The sequence below is a fragment of the Hemitrygon akajei genome, chromosome 13 (genome assembly GCF_048418815.1).
Source record: "Hemitrygon akajei chromosome 13, sHemAka1.3, whole genome shotgun sequence".
NCBI classification, from domain to species: domain Eukaryota; kingdom Metazoa; phylum Chordata; class Chondrichthyes; order Myliobatiformes; family Dasyatidae; genus Hemitrygon; species Hemitrygon akajei.
The window spans coordinates 58591847-58617184 of NC_133136.1; the positions used below are offsets into that span (position 1 = coordinate 58591847).

The following is a 25338-nucleotide window of genomic DNA, read 5'->3' on the forward strand; positions in this document are numbered from 1 at the left end:
CAAAGATATGGATTAGAGGATTCATGGTAAGTAGCTTTGCACTTGAGATAATACGTTTGTACAATATATTAAAATGTAGCTGTATCATTTTGAATTGTCCTGGGGAATGTGATTTCTCTGTGGTTTTGTTGTTATTCACACTGCTTAATCTCATTTTAACATCTTGTGTAGGTATTAGAAGAATGCTGATTATCTAAACTTCTCAGTAGTTGCTGGATTGCAACTGATTCTGCATTTTGCTACAAATGGAAAGAGCAGGATTACACCCAACTGTGGAATATAGGATGTTTCGTTTTACTTACCCAAGTCTTGCCTTCTATTATTAAGTGCAAAAATATTATGAACAGCATCGTAGTGTTGATAGGTGTTCCAAATGTATAGATATCCACATCTGATCCAGAGTAAGCCTAAAATTAAAAAATCATTTTTTGATGGAAATTGCAAAACAAAATGAGGTCATTTAGAAACACAGAAAACCTACAGCGCAATATAGGCCTTTCGGCCCACAAAGCTGTGCCGAACATGTCCCTGCCTTAGAACTACCTAGGCTTTACCTATAGCCCTATATTTTTCTAAGCTCCACATAGCCATCCAGGAATCTCTTAAAAGACCCTATTGTTTCCGCCTCCACCACCGCTGCTGGCAGCCCATTCCACGCAATCACCACTCTGTGTGTTAAAAAAACTTACCCCTGACATCTCCTCTGTACCTACTTCCAAGCACCTTAAAACTATGCCCTCTCGTGCTAGCCATTTCAGCCATGGGGAAAAGCCTCTGACTATCCACACAATCAATGTCTCTCACTATCTTGAACACCTCTATCAGGTCACCTCTCATTCTCTGTTGCTCCAAGGAGAAAAGGCTGAGTTCACTCAACCTATTCTCATAAGGCATGCTCCCTAATCCAGGCAACATCCTTGTAAATCTCCTCTGCACCCTTTCTATGGTTTCCACGTCCTCCCTGTAGCTTAGTCCATTTGGGTCCATTTCAATTTCCAATACAAATCCACCCACCTTCAATTTGTATTTCCTCATATCCCTGCAACGTATTTTTTCAAACTCCTTTCAATTGACCCATGCTAAAGAGTACTTTATACTAGTCATTTAACTTACCATAACCATAATAGATTTCATTAGATTCCAGTTTCTATTTTTAGTCGGTGCCAGTGAAACAGTTAAAAACTTAAGCTGTCTTTTAGCTTAGAAGGATACCCAATGCTCAGTAACTCTAAAGCAACTATAATGTAAGAATGTGTATAAAATCGTCCAACTCCATTGTCTTACTCTAATCACCAGCCAGTAACTGAAATCCCCATCAACACTCATTGTTCCTTATGGGCGTTCAATAATTCCAACTGTTTGTGCCTACAGTTATGTCACAAAACTAATGAGGAAAATATCTGTGATGCTTCACAAATGATATAAAATCGTTAAACCTATTAAATGTCATTAGTCCTGTAACACGCCATTGAAAATTCTTGCCTTACCTAAACAATTAGCCTTTTGACAATTTATGGTCCCTACAACACTATGCTGCCTTTAGGAAAGTAAGGCAATGGACTCTCCAACGTTAGGTATGAATCGGTCAGATAGCTGCAGCACTGCACTTCCACTACCTAATGATCTTATGGAGGCAAGTTCTTCTGCTTTGTCCAACATCAAACTGGACTTTAAAAAAAACACTTCAGTTCCATTTTCCAGATTTTACATACTGGTTTAATGCTGGCTGTTAATATTTACTTTTAACTTACACTGATATTTTTCTTGATACCATCTGCTCTTTCCCAGGATGTATTAAACACTATTTCTATATTACACCATAAGACCATAAGATACAAGAGCAGAATTAGACCATTTGGCCCATCAAGTCTGCTCTAACATTTCATCATGGCTGATCCATTTTCCCTCTTGGTCCCAATCTCCTGCCTTCTCCCTGTATCCTTTCATGTCCAGACTAATCAAGAACCTATCAGCCTCTGCCTTAAATATACCCAATGGCTTGGCCTCCCCAGCCACCTATGGCAAAACATTCCATAGATTCACCTCTCTTGGGCTAAGGAAATTTCTCCTAATCTCTGTTCTAAATGGATGCTCCTCTATTCTGAGCCTGTGTCTGGTCTTAGACTTCCCCACCATAGGAAACATCCTCTCCACATTCACTCCATCAAGCCCTTTTAACATTTGATAGATTTCAATGAGGTCTTCCCTCATGCTTCTAAATTCCAGTGAGTAGAGGCCCAGAGCCATCAAAAGCTCCTCATCTGACAAGCCTTTCAACCCTGGAATCACTTTCATTAACCTTCTTTGAACCCTCTCCAATCTCAGCACATCCTTTCTCAGATAGGGGCGCAAAACTGTTCACAATACTCCAAGTGAAGCTTCGCCAGTGCTTTATAAAGTCTCACCATTACATCCCCACTTTATATTCTAGTTTCTGTGTTCCACACAATCACCTACCCTTTTCAAACACATGCAGCTACATGCAATTTTCCTTCTTCTGTTCCTCACTCTACTGACATTTTCCAAGTTCCTTGTCTTATAATAAACACATGAAAAAAAACCCAACAGAATAGAAAACAGAACCATGTGAAATTTCTCTATAAATTACCATCTGTCAGGTTGATTCAATACATGCACCAAATCTCATCAACAATCTCGACATTTGATACATCACTTTCATTACACAATGCCACCAAGCACGCTTAAACTCTTTCCTTCTGCAGCACAGCCATACTGTGCGCTCAATATGAAGCCCATGCACTGTATTAACCCTCATCAATTGTCAATATCAGGAAGCAGATCCCACCCACCTGACACGGAAAGGATAACAACAGCATAGCTGGCTAAGGACACATTGGTGACTTTAAAGTACAGCCACAGATCTACAATCAGCACGAAGACTGACATCTTTGTGCATCGCAGGAAATACATGGAAGAAAAATCAAATTAAGTAGGAATAAATGTGTTCTTTTAATAATTACTTTGCTTGTGCACAGAATGTTGCCTGTGAACTCCCTAGTGTGGGATTACACTCAATACTAACCCTATCTCTGAGAAAAACTTACGACTTAGATTTGAATATTCAGTGGATATTTGTTTATATCACATTATCTTTTTGTTCCAAAAGTTAAATTCTATCTGCATTTCCTGAAAATTGTTCTCTTCAATGAAAAATGTAAAAAGAAAAACAAAACACAATAGCTTCTACATGCTTATATACTTACAAAATATGGAACAAAGAAGCAAACGAAACTTTGATAAAAAGCATCCAGAATAGAGATCCAAAATATTGACGGTAAGTAGGCCTACAATAAAGGGACACAGTCTGTCAGTGCACAAGTACGGTAAGATTGAGATTAGCTTTATTTGTCACATATATATCAAAGCATACAGTGAAATGCATCGTTTGTGTCAAAGCAAATTGTCAAGGATTGTGCTGCGGGCAGCCTGCAAATCCTCCAGCACCAGTATAGTATACTCACAACCTACTAACCCTAACCACAAGGATTTGGAATGTGGAAGGAAATTGAAGCACTGGGCAAAATCTCATGCAGTAAAGGGCAAAATGTACACATTCTTACAGACAACTGCAGAAATCAAACCCCGATCAATAGTTGCAGTGGCTGTAAAGCAATTGCACTAACTGCTATGCTACCGTGCCTCTTGTCTTTTATAATACATTCAAGATTCTGAAAACTGCCACATGCTTCACATTTCAAATTAATTGTAGCTCTTTAAGTTTGTCTGTTCAGAAAGAAAGCTCAGTGAAAAAAAATTACTAAAGAGATCTCATAGTTCTCCCTTTATACTTTTTATCTTCTATTTCTGCTTACCATTTACCAACTTTTGCATAGTAGAAAGTTTTCCACAACTTACTTTAATCAAATCTCCCCTTAATCAATTCTGTTCTGGTGAAAAGAGCAACTGTTTTGTTTTAAACCTCTTCATATTTAAAATTTTCATACTTGCATTAACTTTTTAATTGCCTTCCACAGACTTAAGATCCACATTATTTAGAATACTCAAATTGGTAATAATATGGTTTAGGAAAATAAGAGAGCACAGGATGTAAACAAAGTGGAATAACCAGAGTTCTCAATCACAACTGTTTTAAAATGATCTTATGAGCATTTTACAACTTTATTCTTTTATAAAAACTTCATAATGTCCAACTGTCAAAATACCTCAGGATAATATACTGATTATGAAATATCTTTGTAAAATTATTATTTTTCTCTCAGGACTTTCATAACAAGTGAAATTATGAAATATTCAATGTAATAACTGAAAAGATTCAGCTATACCATTGAACCCCAGAGGGAGAAAAGATAAAAGAGCAGGGGGAGAGGTAGGAAGTGGAAAGAGGCCAAGGAGGAAGTGGAAAAGGGCTGGCAGGAAGTGGAAAGGAAGAGGGCTTCTGACCTCATTATAATAATTAACTGTCATTCCCTTAGAGAGCAGATCAATTATTGTGTGTTAATTTTTTTTAAGTGAATGGTTTGAAACCAGGTCAACTTACACATTCCCAAAAGTGACCCCGTGTTTTTAGGGGTCAAAAGTATTCTCCTCCTCTTCCAAACCTTATGACCATGCTTTTCAACCTTCTTTTGTAATCCATCTTTGACTAGAGTGATTTTCAGCTCTGCTTCGAAAACTTGGCCATTTCCCTAGAGGATAAATACCTCCACAGTCCAGACCGACCAAAACTGCATGCAGCCTCTGCCTCATGGCTGACTACCATTAGCTGGTATTGTTCATCAGTGTTTGCACTGTTAATTGTTGCTCTGTGATGATTTCTGGATCAGAGTCAAGATTCTAGCTTCCTTTTTACAAAAACTACACCATCTATTGCTTATATCTAGCTGCTGAATTGCGCATTGTGGGAATGATTTTTTGAAAAAGCCATCAGGGCCGGCTGGGGCATTCTGTATGCCAGAGATCGGGGGTAACTATGCACTTGGCAAGGGCCAATAAGAAGTTGTTAAGTTTAAGTAAAGCAATCATAGTGTGAGTGGGGAATGTGAGTCTTCAGCTCAGTGAAGCGTCCACATGAAGAGGTGGAAGGTGTAGGTAGACTTTTTCAGGTAACTTTCTTTCTGTCTTTCCTCCTTCTTTCTTGCACAGTTAGAGCAGTAGGAATACCAGGCAAGGTAGTGGTATGTTCTTGTGGGATGTGGGAAGACAAGGAGACCTCCAGTGTTGCAGACGACTACACCTGCAGGAAGTGCATCCAGTTGCAGCTCCTTATAGATATGTCCAGGAACTAGAAATGGAGCTGGATTAACTCTAGCTGACGGGTTGATTGATAGGTGATACAGGGACATAGGTGCAGGATGCAGGTAATTGGGTGACCTTCAGGAGGGAAGGGAAGGGGATAGGCAGCCAGTGCAGGGTATTTCTGTGGCCATTCCCCAATAACAAATATACCACTTTAGATACTGTTGGGAGTATGAGCTAGCAGAGGAAAGTCACAGGTGTCTGGCACTGAATCTGTGTCTATGCCTCAGGCTCACAAGAGAAGGAGGGAGAAGAGGAAAGCTGTAGTGATAGAGCGTTTATTGGTTAGGGGAATGGACAGGAAAGGAGTTTCTGTGAATGAGAACAAGATTTCCATATGATATGTTGCCTTTCAGGTGCCAGTGTAAGGGGCATCTCAGATTGGGTCATAGTGTTATTAAAATGGGAAGGCAAGGAGCCAGAAGTCTTGCTATATGTTGGTACTAATGTCATATGTAGGAAAGGTGACAAAGTATTACAAAGCAAGTTCAGGGAATTAAGTAACAACCTGAGGAAATCTGTATATGGTGGAAATCCAGGCAACACACACAAAATGCTGGTGGAACTCAGCAAGCCAGGCAGCATCTACGGAAAAGAGTACAGTCGACGTTTCGGATTGACTATACTCTTTTCTATAGATGCTGCCTGGCCTGCTGAGTTCCTCCAGGGTTTTGTGTGTGTCTTTTCAGGGAAGGACAGCGCCTCAATGTTTGTGATCTCAGGATTGCTAACCTTGCCACATGCTAGCAAGGCCAGAGATAGGAAGAAAATACAGTTTAACACATGGCCAAGGATATGGTGCAGGAAAGAGGGCTTCAAATTTTTGGGTCATTGGGTTCACTTCCAGGGAAGGTAGACCTGTACAATTGAGGCAGTTTGCACCTGGACCAGAGGGGCATTAATATCCTCGCAGGAATGTTTGCTTGTACTGCCCTGGTGGGCTTAAACTAGAGTTAAAAGTGATTGGGAACCAAAGTGGCAGGGCAGATAGCAAGATGGTTATGGGGAAAGATGTTAAACCTATATGCAAAGACTGGAATTGCAATTTTGAGCATGGTGGGAAGAATGTTTGGAGTTGCATCTATTTCGATGCAAGGAGTGTTCTAAGTAATGCAGATGAGCTTAGAGCATGGCTCAGAAGTGGAATTATGACATTGTAGCCATTACTGAGACTTGGTTGCAGGTGGGTCAGGACTGGTAGCTCAATGTTCTGGAGTTCTGTTGTTTTCAACATGATAGAGCTGGAGGGATTCAAGGTGGAAGAGTGGCTTTACTAGTCAGGGAAGTTGTCATGGCCATGCTCAGACAGGACAGACTGGAATGTTTGTCTACTAACATGGAACTGAAGATTAATGGGGTTATTTTATAGACTACAAAGTCGTCAGCAGGATTTAGAAGAGCAAATGTGTAGAGAGGTCACAGACCTTGCAATAGGAAGTGATTTTAACTTTCCACATATTGACTGGGACTTCCATACTGCAAAAGAGCTAATAGGATGGTCTGCTAAATGTGTTCAATAAAGTTCCCTTAATCAATATATAGAAGTCCCAACTAAAGGCAGCACGATACTAACCTCATATTAGAAAATGAGGCAGGACAGCTGAACAGAAGTGCAAGTAGGAGAACACTTTGGACCTAGTGAACACAATTCCATTAGTTTCAAGAAAATTATGGAGAAGAATAGATCTGGTCCTTGTATCAAGATTCTAAATTGGAGAAAGTCCAATTTTGATGGTATCAGAAAGGATCTGGTAAGTGTGGATTGGGGCAGGCTGCTTTCTAGCAAAGACATGCTTTGTAAGTGTGAGGGCTTCAAAAATGAAATTTTGAGAATACGGAATTTGTATGTTCCTGTCGGAATAAAAGACAAGGCTAACAGGTTTAGGAAACATTGGTTTTTGAGAGGTATTGAGGCCATGGTTAAGAAGAAGGAGATGCATGGCAGGTATACGAAGCAAGGGTCATGTAAAGTACACAGGGATTGGCACTGGGTCCGTTGTTGTTTGTCATCTATACCAATGATTTGGATGATGGTAAAACAAATCAGCAAATTTGCGGATGACACCATGATCACGGGCACAGTAGACAGCAAAGAAGGCATTCAAAGCTTCCAGTGGAATCTGGACCAGATTGGGCTGAATAATGGCAGATGGAATTTAATGTCGACAAGTATGACAAATTGCAATTTGGGAGGACAAACCAGGATAGGACTTACACAATGAATGGTAGGTTACTGAGAAGTCCGGTAGAACAGAGGAATCTGGGAATACAGATCTATAATTCCTTGCAAGTGGCATCACAGGTAGATAGGTTCATAGAGAGAGAGCTTCTGGCACATTGATCTTCATAAATCAGAGTATTGAGTACAGGAGTTGGGATGTTTTGCTGAAATTGTACACAATATCGGTGAGGCCTTATTTCGAGTATTATGTGGAGAACTACAGGAAGGTATCAGTAAGATTGAAAGAGTACAGAAAGCAGTTACAAAGAAGATGCCCAGACTTTGAGAACCAGAGTTATATGGAAAGGTTGAATAAGTTTGGATTTATTCCCTGGAAAGGAGGGGAGATTTAATAGAGGTATACAAAATTATGAGGGTGTAGATAGAGTAAAGCAACACTCATAAAATGCTGGAGGAACTCTGCAGGTTAGGCAGCACCTATGGTAAAGAGTAAACAGTTGACATTTCGGGCTGAGACCCTTCTTATGGACTGAGAGAGAAGGGGTGGGAGGAGATACCTGAATTAAAAGGTGGGGGGAGAGGCAAGAGGCTAGCTCGAAGGTGAAGCCAGGTGGGTTGGAAAGATCGAGGGTGGGAAAAGACAGAACCTGATAGGTGAGGAGGAGATCGGGGGAAGTAAGAGGCAGATGAGAAGTAGGAAAAGGCCAGAGTGGGGAATGGGGGGAGGGTGGGGAATATTGCTCGTCGGAAGGAGAAATTGATATTCATACTATCAGGTTAGAGGGTACCCAAACAGAATAAATGGTGTTGATCCTTCTCACTGAGGACAGACTTATGCTGGCACAAAAGGAAGCCAGGGATCAACACTGTCAGAATAGAAATGGGAATGGGAATTAAAATGTTTGGCCATGGGGAAGTTTCAGTTATGGAAGATGGCTCTCTAATCCACTATGGGTGTCACCAATGTATGGGTGGCTGCATCAGGAGCACCTAACACAATAGACAGCCCCAGCAGATTCACAGGTAAAGTGTTGCCTCACCTAGGACTGTTTGGGGCTATGAACGGAGGTGAAGTTAGTGGTGTAGCACTTAAGTCATTTGCAGGGATAAGTGCCAGGATGGAGATTAGTGAGGAGGGACGAATGGATGAGGGAATTGTGTAAGGAGCAGTCCTTGCGGAAAGTGGAGGGGAGGGAGGTAAAGACATGTTTAGTGGAGGATAGGATAAATGCAAGGAGCCCTTTTTCACTGAGGTTGGGTGAGATTAGAACTAGAGCTCATAGGTTAAGGGTGAAAGGTGAAATGTTCAAGGGAAACATGAGGGAGAACTTCTTTACTCAGAGAGTAGTGAGTGTTGAACAAGCTGCCAGCAGAAGTGGTGAATGCGGGTTTGATTTCAACATTTAAGAGAAATTCATAATACCTCTTTGGTCAGGAAAGCACAGCAGCATCTCCACTTCCTGAGGAGACTGAGGTGAGTGAGGGTCCCCTCCACCACCCATTTTAACTAATTTTTACAAGAGCACCGTCGAGAGTATCTTGACCAGCTGCATCAGTGTCTGGTACAGGAACTGCAAGTCCTTACAAAGGATTGCGAGGACCGCTGAGGATCAGTGGAGTCTCTCTTCCACCCGTTAGTGACAGTTATCAAGTGATGAATACTCAGGGCTCTCGGCATCGTCAATGATCCCACTCACCCATCCAACAATCTCTTTGACCCCTTACCATCAGGCAGGATTTACTATCCAATTAGGAGAAGAACTGTTAGGATGGGAAACAGCTTCTTCCCCCGGGCCATAAGACTACTGAACTCCCTGCCACCACCCAGGTCCCATCGCATATGAAGCACCAGTCACATTATACTGTTTACTTTTTAACTTGCAGCTTATTATTTAATAATTTATTTATGATAATATTACATTATATGTTATGTAGTTGTAGTTGAGTTATATGCAATGTGTTGTGCACCTTGTCTGGAAGAACGTCGTCTCGTTTGACGGAATACATGTATATGGTTGAATGACAATGAAGTTGAACTTGGAGTTTAGATAAGCACGTGGATGGGAGGGGGATGGAGAGCTTTGCCAGGTGCAGGTCTCAATGGGATGAGGCAGAACAATCGTTTGGTATGGACTAGATGGGCCATACATCCTGATTCTGTGCTGTAGTTCTCTAAGATTCTATCTCCAGTTTGCACCCACTGACTTATATTTTACCAAACAATTTGAATGGGATTAGTCAGCACTTTATAACTGCATGCATTGTCAGAAATCCTCCGTTTTCCAACCTTCAACTATGAATGGACACGAGGTTTACAACCAGTTAAGCGAGGAATGAATGGAGCACACTGCCACGACTGAAGACATGGAAACCAAAGCTCTCAATAGTTTGTCCATTAAACTTTAATACCTCAGAGCGTTGGCCACTTGTGTAAAGTTCTGGGAGTTGGAGCAACGTTTCTGCAGAAACATCCTTATCCAGGATACCATAGATAATTGGTGGAACAGAGGTGAAGAGGAGGTTGAAGAAGATGAGAATCCAATAATCAATCATAGAGGTACCAGAGAATCCACAGAAGAATTGGTACCAAAACAGGAGATTGACGTAAGCCTGAAGGAGGGAGAAAATCAAAGCAAAATAAATGTATCTGAGACAGAGAGCTTCACACAGATTCACTTTTCTACTTTCAGCTCCATTATTTTTCAATAACTGCTGGTTTATTAATAACACCAGTTAATCAATTTCCCCTCCAACAACCTGAGGCCTTGCTTAGTGATAATTTTTTTTTGGTTTTATTTAATAAATGAAAAGCTGCTATTCTAACACCAGTACCTGTCATTACACTTACCACGTTCTTATAGAAGAAGTAAATGATCATGTTTGCAAGACGGACATAGCACCAGTGACCATGAACAAGCAGCAATTTCTTTAAATGCTTAAATCGAGAAATTGCAAAGTCACTGGACATTACTGCCTGCAACACAATGAAAGTCATAAATATTTATCAATTCAGTCAATAAATACAAAATAAATTGATAAACAGTACAAAATTCAAACAACAGGGTATTTGTTTGAATATGAACCAGAACACCAGAATGCCACACTTCTAGGGACAAAGCGTTACTTGAAACTTAAACATATGTTCACATCCAGATGGATTAGGAGGTCTCTCAGGTATATATTTTACATTAATTATGAAGATACTACCAAGCATGAGGCAATTTTTACAATATGGATTCAAACACAGAATTTGAAAGTGCTGCAATTCCCTGTTCTTCCACTAATAGATTTCTTCTTGATAGAGGTGTACAAGATGATGAGAGGCATTGATTGTATGGATAGTCAGAGGCTTTTTCCCCAGGGCTGAAATAGTTGCCATAAGAGGACACAGGTTTAAGGTGTTGGGGAGTAGGTACAGAGGAGATGACAGGGGTAAGTCTTTTACTCAGAGAGTGGTGAGTGCGAGGAAGGGGCTGCTGGCAATGGTGGTGGAGGCGGATATGATAGGGTCTTTTAAGAGACTTGTGAATAGGTACATGAAGCTTAGTAAAATAGAGGGCCATGGGTAAGCCTCGTAATTTCTAAGGTTGGGACATGTTCCACACAACTTTGTGGGCCAAAGGGCCTGTATTGTGCTGTAGGTTTTCTATGTTTCTAATTGTGCTTCATTTAATTTAGGGAATCAGGTAGGAAACAACTATTCATGTAGCAAATTAAAACCAAATACACTGCAAATGCTGGAAATCTAAAACAAAACCAGAAAATACTAGGAAAAACATCTTAGCAGGTTAGGTAGAAACTGCAAAATGAGAAACCAGTTAATATTTGGGTCCATAACCTTTGGTCAGAACTCAGATCTGAAACAGTAATTGTTGCCCTTTCCACCAACTCCTATTGTAAAAACCCTTGAAAATATCACAGTTAGCTGCATGTGTCAGTGAGCTGTGACTAGTGTATTAAGCTGCAAGTTATGACCAGGAAACTGTGAACTACAGTTCTCCAGTTAAATATATATTTGTAAATGGGTTTTAAAATGAAAAAATGTTTAAATTAAAAAGTCCTGTTGATATTTCAGCTTCTACACTAATATAATGAGTATGTTAATTTTTTTGTGTAATGAAGCAACAGAGTCTGTTTTCACTGCTTCAAAATATCTTAAGGTCATTAAGAGACATCTGAAAGAAGGGAGAAAGATTGTAATGGATAATTATATTTAAAAACATATCAATCAACTTTGGTTAATACAAATGTAAATTTACATTACTTTTACTTTATTTTAAATGTTCAAAATATTTGCTAAAGGTGATGCATTTTAAACCTTAATTTGCTGTGTGACTGTACTCCAATGGAAATGGGAACTCAGCATGACGCCTTGTTGCAGGTTGGCAAGGATTCTTGTTACTGAAATCTGACAGTAAATAATAGCAGAAAAGGGAAACACATGCTACAGGCGTTGCCCAGTCTTTGCAGACAGCTTCCTTTGAGGTCAGATGCAAGCATTATTTTTCAACCATGACCACTTATATTTTTAGTAGGAAAGGAACAATAAACTGGCAGAAGTTCCTTTTTATACTATTAGGGACTCTTTGAGTGACTTTTATATATATATAAATATATATATCTATGTGCTAACATTTTTTGGCTTTAACTCATTTTGAAGCTTTCCAGATAAGGTGATGAAAAGTGGACGAACCAGTTTATTAACCTGGCAAGGAAATGTGGAGAAAATACATAACACTACAGATGATGTTACAGATGATGTTAATCCAAGCTAATACATAATGATTGCTGCACAGTAGCATAGTGGTTAGCACAGCGCTTTACAGTACGAGAGACCTAGGTACAATTCCTGCCGCTGCTTGTAAGGAGTTTGTATGTTTTCTCCGTGATCGCGTGGGTGTCTTCCAGGTGCTCTGGTTTCCTCCCACAATCCAAAGATGTACTCGTTGATAGGTTAATTGATCATTGTAAATTGTCCCGTGATTGGGCTAGGATTAAATCGGGGGATTGCTAGGCACTGTGGCTCGAGGGGCCAGAGGGCCTGTTCCAAGCTGTATCTCATTAAATAAATAAATTCATCACAGGTCAGGCAGCATCAGGTGGACAGAGTCATCGGTTCAAGTCCTGGTGACCCTGCTTGTGCTTGCTCTGCGCCTCCTAAGGCACTGCTGGTTTCATAGCCATGTGTCACAGCTGGGCCTCAGACAATGAGAGCTGAGGTACAATCACACACCGCTCTGAAGGCATTTTCATTGCTTCCAATTATCTTACAGTGATTAGAGGTATTTGAAAGGTGGTGAAAAACAATCATGATGGATAATTATATTTAAAAATATGAATTGGCTTTAGTTAATGTAAATGTAAATTTACATTGAAATTAACATGAAGGTCATCAAATCCATTTAACCAAATGGGGTTGCACTTGGGAGACATACAATTGACATAAGAGACACAAAGTGAATGCGACTCTCAGCTCAGCAACACAATGAAAACATGGCACTGGCCCAGTGTCAACTCGAGTAGTAGGTCTGACTGAAGGTCAGCACAATGCCTCAGTGATTACAGGTCATTGTACTGCATTATTAATACTGTTCATTTCTCTAGATGTGCTTCTTGACATGCTGAATATTTTTAACATTTTTGTATCCTTAAGTGAAATGAAAGCTATTTAATTATTGATGGCAAAAAATAAATCTTTGAAAACTAACTGTGACATAACACCATGCAATCTATTAGAGTACAGGATTACACATTAACTTATTCTTTAAGATAAACACCATAACAAAGTCTGTAGTACTTTTTCTCACATTGATCTATGCTATATATTTATATTACGCCACACAAGAACATGTATTTAAGTACTTTACCTGCAATCCTTCCTGACCAGAGATTCCTATTCCAACATCAGCTACCTGAATCATACTAACATCATTGGCACCATCACCTGCACCAAAAATACAGAACAGTGCCCATTTAAAACAAAGGATGAAAAGAAAAGTCAGTGAGTTTAAAACGGCAATACTCCATTAAACAGATATATTTGCTGAAAGGGGAAAGGAAAGGAAGAGTATTTATCATGACCTATTCACATGAAAAAAATACATATCTCAAACAATTTCATTTACTAGACATCGGGTTATGTCTCAGCTTTTCTCATTTAGATGGTTCTCTTTAAAGATACTGCTGTTGAAATAAAAACTATTTTGGAGCATTAAAGTTTAGGACATAAGTGTGAGGCAGCAGGGTACATTACTACCTTGGCTAGACATTCAAACCTTGGACTGATTGTGTAGGGATAGGGATGGATATTGTGAACTATATATACTAGGCAAAGGAAAAGTCAGCCAAGATAAGGCACTGGGGGATTTAAAAGATGTCTGAAATCAGATTTCAACATGTATTTGCCCTGTGGAATAAAGGATGGATAAATTCAATAACGAGCTTTGAAATACAGCAGAGTAAGGACTGCTAACACAAAATAAATTGAAATAAAATAAAGAACAAATACCTGTTAAATGAAGGCTGCAAATCCATTCAAATAAATGGGGTTGCAACCGTGTACGCAGAGAGCTGAACAATCAGATACAATGTGTAACCAAGCCCCTCAGCTCAGCAACATAAAAAAAATGAAACAACAACTTCTCTATTATTCGATTGAAAAAAATTATTGGTCATTGTGGTAGTTTATAACTTTGAGATGGATCCATTTACTACAATAGTAACTGTGCAGTATTTCAAAAGTAGCTGCAACATCTCCTCCACTGAGAGCAACAACAGGAAATGGGACAATTTAGGCTCAGGAGGTCTCCATGTGGAATTTTTATGTAAAAGTATAAAAAAAAGGTCTGTAGACAAATGTAGAGCATTTACAGCACAAAATCCATTTTACCAAGGTGGTAAATTCATATCTCCTAGAGGTTGGTTAAAGCCTTCTCTGCGTACAAAGTGATGAAAAAGTAACAAATTGAAGGCTCAAAAAGACACTTGCTAAACTGGACTTGCACAAAACCCCGATGAGAGTGAGTACAACTATAACTTGGAATTAAGTTGACTCTTCATTCATATCTAACATGGGAAAGTATCCAGCGATATGTGGGAGAATAACTTCAGAAAGTGGGTTCATTATTTTAAAAAGATAAACACATTCATTCTATGGCAATATGGAAATTAGATGCATAAAGAAAGCTGCATAAAGGTTAGTAATTTCCTCTGAACACTTAATTTGAGAAAGGTTGAACTGTACACATACACACATGAAATTATTCTAGCAACAATTATGTTTAATTAATAAATTAATGACGAGAGACCTAAAAAACAATTCAGTGGCCAAATGCAAGGAAATCAGACCAAGGTAAACCTCTTTCATTGGCATTTCTTTCTTTTAAGAGAAAGAGATAATGATAGTATTCTAACTCTTATGTCAAGACATACTTCAGAGGAAAAACATGAAACACACAAACATTCCAAAGATAGTTAATATTCATTGTACTTAGCCATGGCTTTCTCTAAAATATGCTTTTGAAAAGTTAACATACAAAGATATTGCATATTACTATGCAACATCTTTTAACTAAGAATGTCAATTTTACCTAACATATTTCCAATGAAAACAAAGCACAAAATATTACGGAGTAAACTTGACCATCAGGAGATAGAACAACCACAATTTGATTTTATATCAAATAGCACATAAAGTACAACAGGATGGATTTCTCACTCCTCAGGGTGACTGACAGTCTGGGATCATGTTGAGGACCAGCTATCATGAGCACCAGGTTGACAAGCTGCCTCCAGAGACTGAGAGTATCAGGACACCAGGTAATAAGATACCTGCCCCACCATTTCTAGACTACAACCACCTGCTTCCTGATGGAAAATAAACCCACCAGCACTTCAAGAGTAAATGCAGTAGAATACAGTCACTGAGGTGACTGGTAAAAGTGCATTTACTGAGCAACAAGATGTATAAAAGACAGAGAGAATGTACACTGGATTAGATGAGATAGAATAAAGGCTCAAATATATATACACATATACACACACACACAAATCTTTCACATTGCTTTCTTTTAAATACTCTTTCAAATGGTTACTATATTAAAAAAAAGACTGTATTCAATGCAGGGAACTCAAAGGATCACAAAGACTTTTATTTACCTATTGCTAGAGTCATGACTTTCAGCTTATCTCGCACCAGATGGACCACCTTGCTCTTCTGCAATGGTGTCGATCTGCAGCATATAACAGCACGGCATCTTTTAGTAAGTTCCAGAAATGCATCTTGCAGACTCTCATGCAATATAAATTCTAAAGTCTTTCCATCAATTACCAGAGCGACAAGAGGTTCAGTCCCGTCAGATGAAGAGGATGGAAGGAAGCTAGTATCAGGTGTGTCTTTTTCATCAGCTGCTTGCTCTGTGATTTTTGCCATAATTTTATTTATCAAGTGTGCGCATGCCTCCTGTAATGAGAAGAATAGATGGAGAGAGCCCTGTGAGATTTTTCAACAAAGGATCTTATCGGGTCATTAGGAAGGAATGTCAAGTTAAATCAAGGCATTCCGTCTTGGGGTTGACAGAAGTAGGAAAATGAATCTTGGCATAGAAGAAATCAGCAAAATTGACGTTGATTATAATGAACTGCAATGATCAAGATTCAAGGGTTCAAATGAAAGTCAAACTCTTAAGAAAACTATGGAAATTACTTGAGTCATACACTTAGAAGATACAGGCAACTATGTGTTCAAGCATTGGCTAAAGCCCACACAAAGAAATTTAATACTTCTGTACAGTAATTTATCCCACAGTGGTATTCCAAACTAGTGTGTGTGACGGTCAGCATGCTAAATGTATCAAGTTGCTATTTTCAGGGAGTTTCAGGGAGACAGTCACCCCTAAAAGTCAGGAGGCAGGTAGTTGGGTGACTGTCAGGAGAGGGAAGGGGATTAGACAGAATGAGCAGAGCACCCCTGTGGCCGTTCCCATCAACAATAAGTATACCGTTTTGGATACTGCTGGTGGAGACGACCTACCAGGGACAAGTTGTAGTGGTCGTGTCTCTGGCACCGAGACTGGACCCTCAGCTCAGAAAGGAAGGAGGGAAAAGAGGAGAGCAGTAGTGATAGGGGATTCAATACTAGGGAGACAGATAAGAGGTTCTGTGGGACAGATCGAGAAACTCGGATGGTCTGTTGCCTCCCTGGTGCCAGGGTCTGCAATATCTCGGATCGAGTTCTTGGTATTCTCAGGAGGGAGGGTGAGCAGCCAGATGTCATGGTCCATGTATGGACCAATGATGTGGATAGGAAGGAGGAGGAGGTCCTGCAAAGAGTTTAGGGAATTAGGTGCAAAGTTAAAGGACAGGACCTCCAGGGTTGCAATCTCAGGATTGCTACCCATGCCACGTGCTAGTGAAGCTAGAAATAGGAAGATAATGCAGCTAAATACGTGGCTAAGGAGATGGTGCAGGAGGGAGGGCTTCATGTTTCTGGACAATTGGGCTTTGTTCCAGGGAAAGTGGGACCTGTTCCGGTTTGCACCTGAACTGGAGGGGGACTAACAGCCTTGCGGGTAGATTTGCTAGTGTTGCTTCGGGGAGGGTTTAAACTAGATATGCAGGAGGAGGGGAACTAGAGTATTAGAGCAGATAGTGAGGTGGAGGAGGATAAAGGTTATGCAAGGACTGCAGGTATAGACAGAAATCAAAGGTTTGTATGTGATAGAGATGTTGTCAGGTGCATCTATTTCAATGCAAGGAGTATTTGTAGGTAAGGCAGATGAGCTTAGGGCATGGACTGGCACGTGGGATTACGACATTATTGCTATTAGTGAGACATGATTGCAGGAGGGGCAGGACTGGCAACTCAAAGTTCCGGGGTTCCGTTGTTTCAGATGTGATAGAGGGGTAGGGTTGGAAGTGGGAGGAGTGGCATTACTAGTCACGGAAAATATCACAGATGTGTGTAGTAGACAGGACAGCCTGGAGGGCTTGTCTACAGAGGCCATATTGGTGGAGCTGAGGAATGGGAAAGGTGTGCTCACACTAATAGGGTTGTATTATAGATCACCCAATAGTCAGACAGAATAGGAGGAGCAAATCTGTAGAGAGATAGCAGACCGATGTAAGAAACATAAAGTTGTAACAGTAGGGGGATTTTAACTTTCCACATATTGACTGGAACTCCCACACTGTGAAAGGGCTAGATGGCTTCAAGTTTGTCAGGTATGTTCAGGAAAGTCTTCTAAATCAATATATAGAGGTACCTACGAGAGAGGATGCAATACTTGATCTCCTATTAGGGAACCAGGTCAGGTGACAGAAGTATGTGTAGGTGAACATTTTGGGTCCAGTGACCATAATGTCATTAGTTTCTAGTTAATTATGGATAAGGATAGGTCTGCTGGTCCTTGAGTTGAGGTTCTAGTTTGGGGAAGGGCAAATTTTGTGGAAATGAGAAAGGATCTAGGAAGAGTAGATTGGGATAAGTTGTTTTCCGGCAAGATGTGTTCAGTAAGTGGAAGTCCTTCAAAGGCAAAATTTTGAGAGCGCAGAGGTTGCATGTTCCTGCCAGGATTAAAGGCAAAGTTAACAGGCATAGGGGACCTTGGTTTTCAAGGGATATTGGCTATCTAGTTAAGAAAAAGAGAGAGGAGTATAGCAGGTATAGGCAACAAGGAACAAATGAGGTACTTGAAGAGGTTACCAAGAAAGTAGATTAAGGAAAGGCTGTGGATGTTGTCTACATGGACATTATGAGGCCTTTGACAAGGTCTCACATGGGAGGTTAGTTCAGAAGGTTCAGACACTAGTATCCATAGAGAGGTTGTAAACTGGATTTGAAATAGGCTGTGCGGGAGAAGACAGAGAGTGGTAGTGGATGATTGCTTCTCAGACTGGAGGCCTGTGACTAGTGGTGTGCCTCAGGGATCTGTGCTGGGACCATTGTTATTACTTGTCTATATCAATGATCTCGATGATAATGTGGTAAATTGGATCAGCGAGTTTGCTGATGACACTAAGATTGGAGGTGTTGTGGACAGCGAGGAAGGCTTTCAAAGCTTGCAGAGGGATCTGGACCAACTGGAAAAAATGGGCCAGAAAATGGCAGATGGAATTTAATGCAGACAAGTGTGAGGTGCTGCAGTTTGGAAGGACAAATCAAGGTAGGATATACACAGTAAATGGTAGGGCACTGAGGTGTGCGGAAGAACAAAGGGATCTGGGAGTTCAGATACATAATTCCCTGAAAGTGTCGTCACAGGTAGACAGGGTTGTAAAGAAGGCTTTTGGCATCCTGGTATTCATAAATCAAAGTATTGAGTATAGGAGTTGGGATGTTATGATGACGTTGTATAAGACATTGGGGAAGCCAAATTTGGAGTACTGTGTGCAGTTCTGGTCACCTAACTATAGGAAGGATATTAGTAAGATTGAAAGAGTGCAGAGAAGATTTACTAGGATGTTGCTGGGTCTTCAGGAGTTGAGTTACAGGGAAGGATTGAACAGGCTATGACTTTATTCCTTGGAGCGTAGAAGAATGAGTGGATATTTGATAAAGGTTCACAAAATTATGAGGGGTATAGACAGAGTAAATGCAAGTAGGCTCTTTCCACTTAGATTAGAAGAGATAAATACGAGAGGACATGGCTTTAGGGTGAAAGGGGAAAGGTTTAAGGGGAACTTCATTCAGAGAGTGATGGGAGTGTGGAACGAGCTGCCATCTGACATGGTAAATGCAGGCTCACTCTTAACTTTTAAGAATAAATTGGGTAGATACATGGATGGGAGAAGTCTGGAGGGTTATGGACTGGGTGCATGTCAATGGGACTAGTGGAATAACGTTTTGGCACAGGCTAGAAGGGCCAAATGAACTGTCTTCTGTGCTGTAGTGTTCTGTGCTTCTATGGTTCCATGTAGATACCACAGAGTAACGGCCAAAAATGCAGATAAATGTCTCTCAATGATATTTACAATCCTGGGAAAGTCTCTTTTCAATATTTTCTGAGTTGTATAATATCCAATAAGAGCAAAAGTAGCTTGCATTCAATTTTGAAACTGAATGTGCTAAAAAATTCTAAAACTAGATGCTCCAGTATGCTGCCTAGATTAGAGATTGGGTGCTATGAGAGGTTGGAGAAGCTAAGGCTGTTTTCTCTGGAGCAGTGGGGTAGGGGGTGATCTGAGTGAATTTTGTAACTGGCATCCATCCCCCTGGGGTTGAAATGTCTGTTACTAGAGATAGTTAGGGGTAAGTTTAACGAAGATATATGGGGCAAGTTTTTGTAAAAAGAGTGAATGACTGGAATGTGTTGTTGGGAGTTGTGATTTATTGAGTAGAAGATTAAGAAAATTAATCTCAGGGTTGTATATGGTGACATGTACAGTGGCATAAGTTTGGGCACCCCGGTCAAAATTTCTGTTACTGTGAATAGCTAAGCCAGTAAAAGATGAGCTGATTTCCAAAGGGCATAAAGTTAAAGATGACACATTTCTTTAATATTTTAAGCAAGATTACTTTTTTATTTCCATCTTTTACAGTTTCAAAATAACAAAAAAGGAAAAGGGCCCGAAGCAGAAGTTTGGACACCCCCTTTGGCAAGTATCACAGCTTGTAAATGCTGTCTGTAGCCAGCTAAGAGTCTTTCAATTTTTGTTTGGGGAATTTTCGCCCATTCTTCCTTGCAAAATGCTTCTAGTTCTGTGAGATTCTTAGGCTGTCTTGCATGCACTGCTCTTTTGAGGTCTATCCACAGATTTTTGATGATGTTTAGTCGGGGGACTGTGAGGGCCCAGGCAAAACCTTCAGCTTGAGCCTCGAGGTAGTCCATTGTGGATTTTGAGGTCTGTTTAGGATCATTATCCTGTTGTAGAAGCCATCCACTTTTCATCTTCAGCTTTTTTTTTTTACAGACAGTGTGGTTTGATTCCAGAATTTGCCGGTATTTAATTGAATTCATTCTTCCGTCTAACAGTGAAATGTTCCCTGTGTCACTGGCTGCAACACAAGCCCAAAGCATGATCGATCCACCCCCGTGCTTAACAGTTGGAGAGGTGTTCTTTTCATGAAATTCTGCACCCTTTTTTCTCCAAATATACCTTTGCTCATTGCGGCCAAATAGTTCTATTTTAACTTTCATTAGTCCACAGTACATGTTTCCAAAAACGCATCAGGCTTGTTTAGATGTTCCTTTGCAAACTTCTGACGCTGAACTTTGCGATGAGGACGCAGGAAAGGTTTTCTTCTGATGACTCTTCCATGAAAGTCATATTTGTGCAGGTGTCGCTGCACAGTAGAACAGTACATCACCACTCCAGAGTCTACTAAATCTTCCTGAAGGTCTTTTGCAGTCAAACAGGGGTTTTGACTTGCCTTTCTAGCAATCCTATGAGCAGTTCTCTTGGAAAGTTTTCTTTGTCTTCCAAACCTCAACTTGACCTCTACTGTTCCTGTTAACTGCCATTTTATAATTACATAACGAACTGAGGAAACGGCTACCTGAAAACGCTTTGCTATCTTCTTATAGCCTTCTCCTGCTTTGTGGGCATCATTTATTTTAATTTTCAGAGTGCTAGGCAGCTGCTTAAAGGAGCCCATGGCTGCTGTTTATTGGGACAATGTTTGAGTCGTCAGGGTATTTATAAAGCTTTGGAATTTGCATCACCTGGCCATTCCTAATGATGATTGTGAACAAGCCATAGCCCTAACAAGTTAATTAAGGTCTGAGACCTTGGTAAAAGTTATCTGAGAGCTCAAATCTCTTGGGGTGCCCAAACTTCTGCATGGTGCTCCTTTCCTTTTTTTCCATTCTAAAATTGTACAAAACAAAAATAATACATTAATCTTGCTTAAAATGTTGAAAAGAATGTTTCATCTTTAACTTTACGACTTTTGAAGGCATTTGATAAGGTACCCCATGCAAGGCTTATTAAGAAAGTAAGGAGGTATGGGATCCAAGAGGACATTACTTTTTGGATCCAGAACTGGCTTGCCCACAGAAGGCAAAGAGTGGTCATATTCTGCTTGGAGGTCAGTCTCCAGTGGAGTGCCTCAGGGATCTGTTCTGGGACCCTTACTCTTTGTGATTTTTATAAATGACCTGGATGAGGAAGTGGAGGGATGGGTTAGTAAGTTTGCTGATGACACAAAGGTTGGAGATGTTGTGGATAGTGTGCAGGGCTGTCAGAGGTTACAGTGGAACATTGATAAGATGCAAAACTGGGCTGAGAAGTGGCAGATGGAGTTCAACCCAGATAAATGTGTAGTAGTTCATTCTGGTAGGTCAAATATGATGGTAGAATATAGTATTAATGGTAAGACTCTTGGCAGTGTGGAGGATCAGCGGGATCTTGGACACTCAAAGCAGCTGCGCAGATTGACTCAGTGGTTAAGAAGGTGTACGGTATATTGGCCTTCATCAATTGTGGAATTGAATTTAGGAGCCGAGAGGTAATGTTGTAGCTATACAAGACCCTGGTCAGACCCCACTTGGAGTACTGTGCTCAGTTCTGGTCGCCTCACTACAGGAAGGATGTGGAAGCCATAGAAAGGGGACAGAGTAGATTTACAAGGATGTTGACTGGATTGGGGAGCATGTCTTATGGGGATAGGTTGAGTGAACTTGGCTTTTTCTCCTTGGAGCTACAGAGGATGAGAAGTGACCTGATAGAGGTGTATAAGATGTTGAGAAGCATTGATTGTGCGGACAGTCAGAGGCTTTTTCCCAGGGCTGAAATGGGTGCCACAGAAGGACACAGGTTTAAGGTGCTGGGGAGTAGGAACAGAGGAGATGTCAGGGGTAAGTTTTTTTAACTCAGAGAGTGGTGAGTGCGTGGAATGGGCTGCTGGCAAAGGTGGTGGAGGCAGATACGATAGGGTCTTTTAAGAGACTTTTGGATAGGTCCATTTAACTTAGAAAAATAGAGGCTATAAGTAAGCCTAGTAATTTCTAGGGTAGGGACATGTTCGGCACAACTTTGTGGGCCGAAGGGCCTGTATTGTGCTGTAGGTTTTCTATGTTTCTATGCCTCCTAGTAATTGATTTCTAAGTTATTCATGTTCATTGTTTACAAAGCTCAGTTGATTTCTGTTTGGCCAATTTTGTTCCAAACAAAATAATCTTAGTTAACCCAATCTCTTGCCACTAACATTGTCCAATCCCAGCAACTTCCCCATGAATTTTCTTTAAACGGATTCCTGCAAAGACACTTTTCTATTTGTCTTGTAATAAATTGACTAGAGCTTTTCTTAATACTCTGCTGGTGGTCCAATTAGTGTTCCAGTAAAACCTTCCTACTCATGATTTATTGCCTCTTAATCTTATCTTCTGATGTTACTTTCATACATCTGGGAACACAGACAACTGATTATGGTTATTCATGTGTTATAAATGTACCACAGCTCGGAGGGGCCGAAGGGTGCGGGGTAGCCCCCTCCTTTGTGAGAATCGCAAGATCACTATTGAGTCCATTCAGGAGACCCAGGAAATGAGAGAAAGACATGCAGAATCCACAAGTCGTTGGAATGTGTCTTGGCCTCCGAGAGACGGACCCATTGATGCCGGCTATTGTCTCTTGGAGACGGACTTGTGTATTGCATCCTGTACGATGCATCGATGCCCCAGGCAATGAAACGAGGAGGAGGTTGGTGGAGGGATTGCATCATCCCAACCTGATTGACATCTGAGACCCTGTGAGTCAGGATAAAAAGAGGGTCTGTGGGAACAGCCCTTCAGATGCACCAGAAGAAACGCCAGCGATCCCGTAATAGCAAGAAACCAGGGGAAAGGCCACGTGCGTCCGGTTCCATTTGCCCTGGAATCGGTGGGCCCTTTTCCACGGCCGGAAGGTTTTTAGCTAACAACGGGGAAACCTACTCCCAACGACGCTCGAAGGATTGACATCATAAAAGGAATGGGTAAGTTTTAAACCCGTCTTTCTCTCCAACCCAAAAGCTGCAGCTTGAATGAACTGAGTGACTTTTATATTTCCATCGGACAATACATTATCCCCTAGACAACGATAGAGTATTTCTTATTGATTATTATTATACCCGCGCTTTTAGATTTAGTATTGACGATGTATATTATCTGCATGTTTGCATTGATATTATTTTGTGTATTTTTTTAATCAATAAATACTGTTAAAAATAGTACCATCAGACTTCAACGGACCTCTCTATCTTTGCTGGTAAGTGACCCAGTTACAGGGTACGTAACAGATGTAAATTCACCCTTACAGAATTCACATTTCACTATCCAAAAATCTGAGATATCCTTATGCAAGCAATGGATGTGGAGAAAAACTAAATAAATGTTTTTTTCATCTTCTATTTCTTGATGCATATACCACTGGCATTTATGGAAAATCACAATATGGACCATTTTCTAGGAAGGCAACTTCTGCCACTTCCACCATCCCCATTACTCTATACGACGACTTATACAACTACTATGTAATATCCCAACTCCTGTACTCAGTGTTCTGACTGATAAAGATCAGTGTGCTTTTTCACCTCCCTGCCTACCTGTGATGCTGCTCTCAACAAGCTATGTCCTTCTGTTCTTTTACACTCCCAAGTGCCTACCCTTCATAGTATTAGTCCTATGCTTGTTTAACTTTCCAAAGTACATCACCTCACACTAATCTGTATTGAATCCATCTGGATCTCCTCATCCCATTTTCCTAACTGACCAAGATCTTCCTGAAATCTATGATAATGGTCTTCACTATCAACAACACATCCTAATTTTGTGTCATCCGCAAACTTACAGATCAAGCCTTTTGCATATACATCCAAATCATTTATATTAATAATAAATAACAAAGATCCCAACACCAACTCCTGTAGCACACTACTAAACACAAGCCTCCATTTGAAGAAACAACTCTCAACCAGCATCCTCTGCTTCACACCTGTGAGCAAATTCTGAATCTACCTAAAAATTCTCCCTGGATTCCATGCAACATAACTTTCTAGACCATGCGGAACATTGTCAAAGGTTTTGCAATGGTCCAAACAGCAACATCCACTGCCTTACTCTGCTTATCTCTTCAATGAGCTTGGAAAGATTTGTCAAGCATGGCTTCCAATGTATAAAACAAGGCTGATTCCCCCTAATCAGTTTCTGTATAACCAAGTACTAGTAGATGCTATCCTTCAGAGTTCCCTCCAGTTATTTCCCTACTACTGATGTCAGGATGACCAGCTTGTAGTTCCCTAGCTCGCTCTTACTACCCTTCTTATATAATGGAACAAGATTAGCCAACTTCCAGTGTTCGGGAACCACTTCGACCGTGGCAAACAATGACGCAAATATCTCCACAAGGACCTCCACAATTTCTTGTCTAGCCTTACACAAAGTCAGTGGATGCATTTGGTCAACCTGAGGATTGATCCACCTTAATGCATAGGAAGACTGCAAATACCTCTTAATATGGTCCTCCAAAGCATCTCTACTTGTTCCCTCCTTATCTATTGAACAGCCATCATTTTCTCCCCAGTAAACACAGCTGAGAAATATTCATTGGAAGTACTACCTACCATATCTCTTGTGGCTTGAGACACAGGTAGCTCTGCTCGTCTGTGAGGGGACCTACTCTTTCCCTAGCCACCCTTTTCCTTTCAATATAGAACCTTTTAGGGTTTTCCTTAGCCTTACCTGCCAGATAGATCTCATATTCTTATGTTGCACATCTGACTTCCCTCTTAAGAGAATTCTTAGTCTTTTTATAGCTAGAGGGATTCACTTGATCCCAATCTCCTAATTTCAATATATGCTCCTTTCTTATCCTTGACTGTCTCAATATCTCTCACCAGTTAAGGTTCCTTAAACTTGCTAGGTTTACTCTTCACCCTAACAGGAACATGCAGGTCCTCGACT

At 40.5% G+C, this 25338-nt stretch overlaps 1 protein-coding gene across 2 annotated transcripts in view; it reads right to left on the reverse strand.

Annotated features, from left to right (window-relative positions):
- The window catches only part of LOC140737914 (phospholipid-transporting ATPase VD-like), a 193517-nt gene that overhangs the window by 10194 nt on the left and 157985 nt on the right, over positions 1 to 25338 (reverse strand). For both annotated transcript variants that reach the window (XM_073064713.1, XM_073064712.1), the window contains exons 16-21: positions 15617 to 15920; positions 13327 to 13403; positions 10308 to 10433; positions 9869 to 10069; positions 3225 to 3305; positions 303 to 407 (exon numbers count right to left, since the gene is read on the reverse strand). In XM_073064713.1, coding sequence (XP_072920814.1) covers positions 303 to 407; positions 3225 to 3305; positions 9869 to 10069; positions 10308 to 10433; positions 13327 to 13403; positions 15617 to 15920 — 894 coding nt within the window. The remainder of the gene's footprint in view (positions 1 to 302; positions 408 to 3224; positions 3306 to 9868; positions 10070 to 10307; positions 10434 to 13326; positions 13404 to 15616; positions 15921 to 25338) is intronic.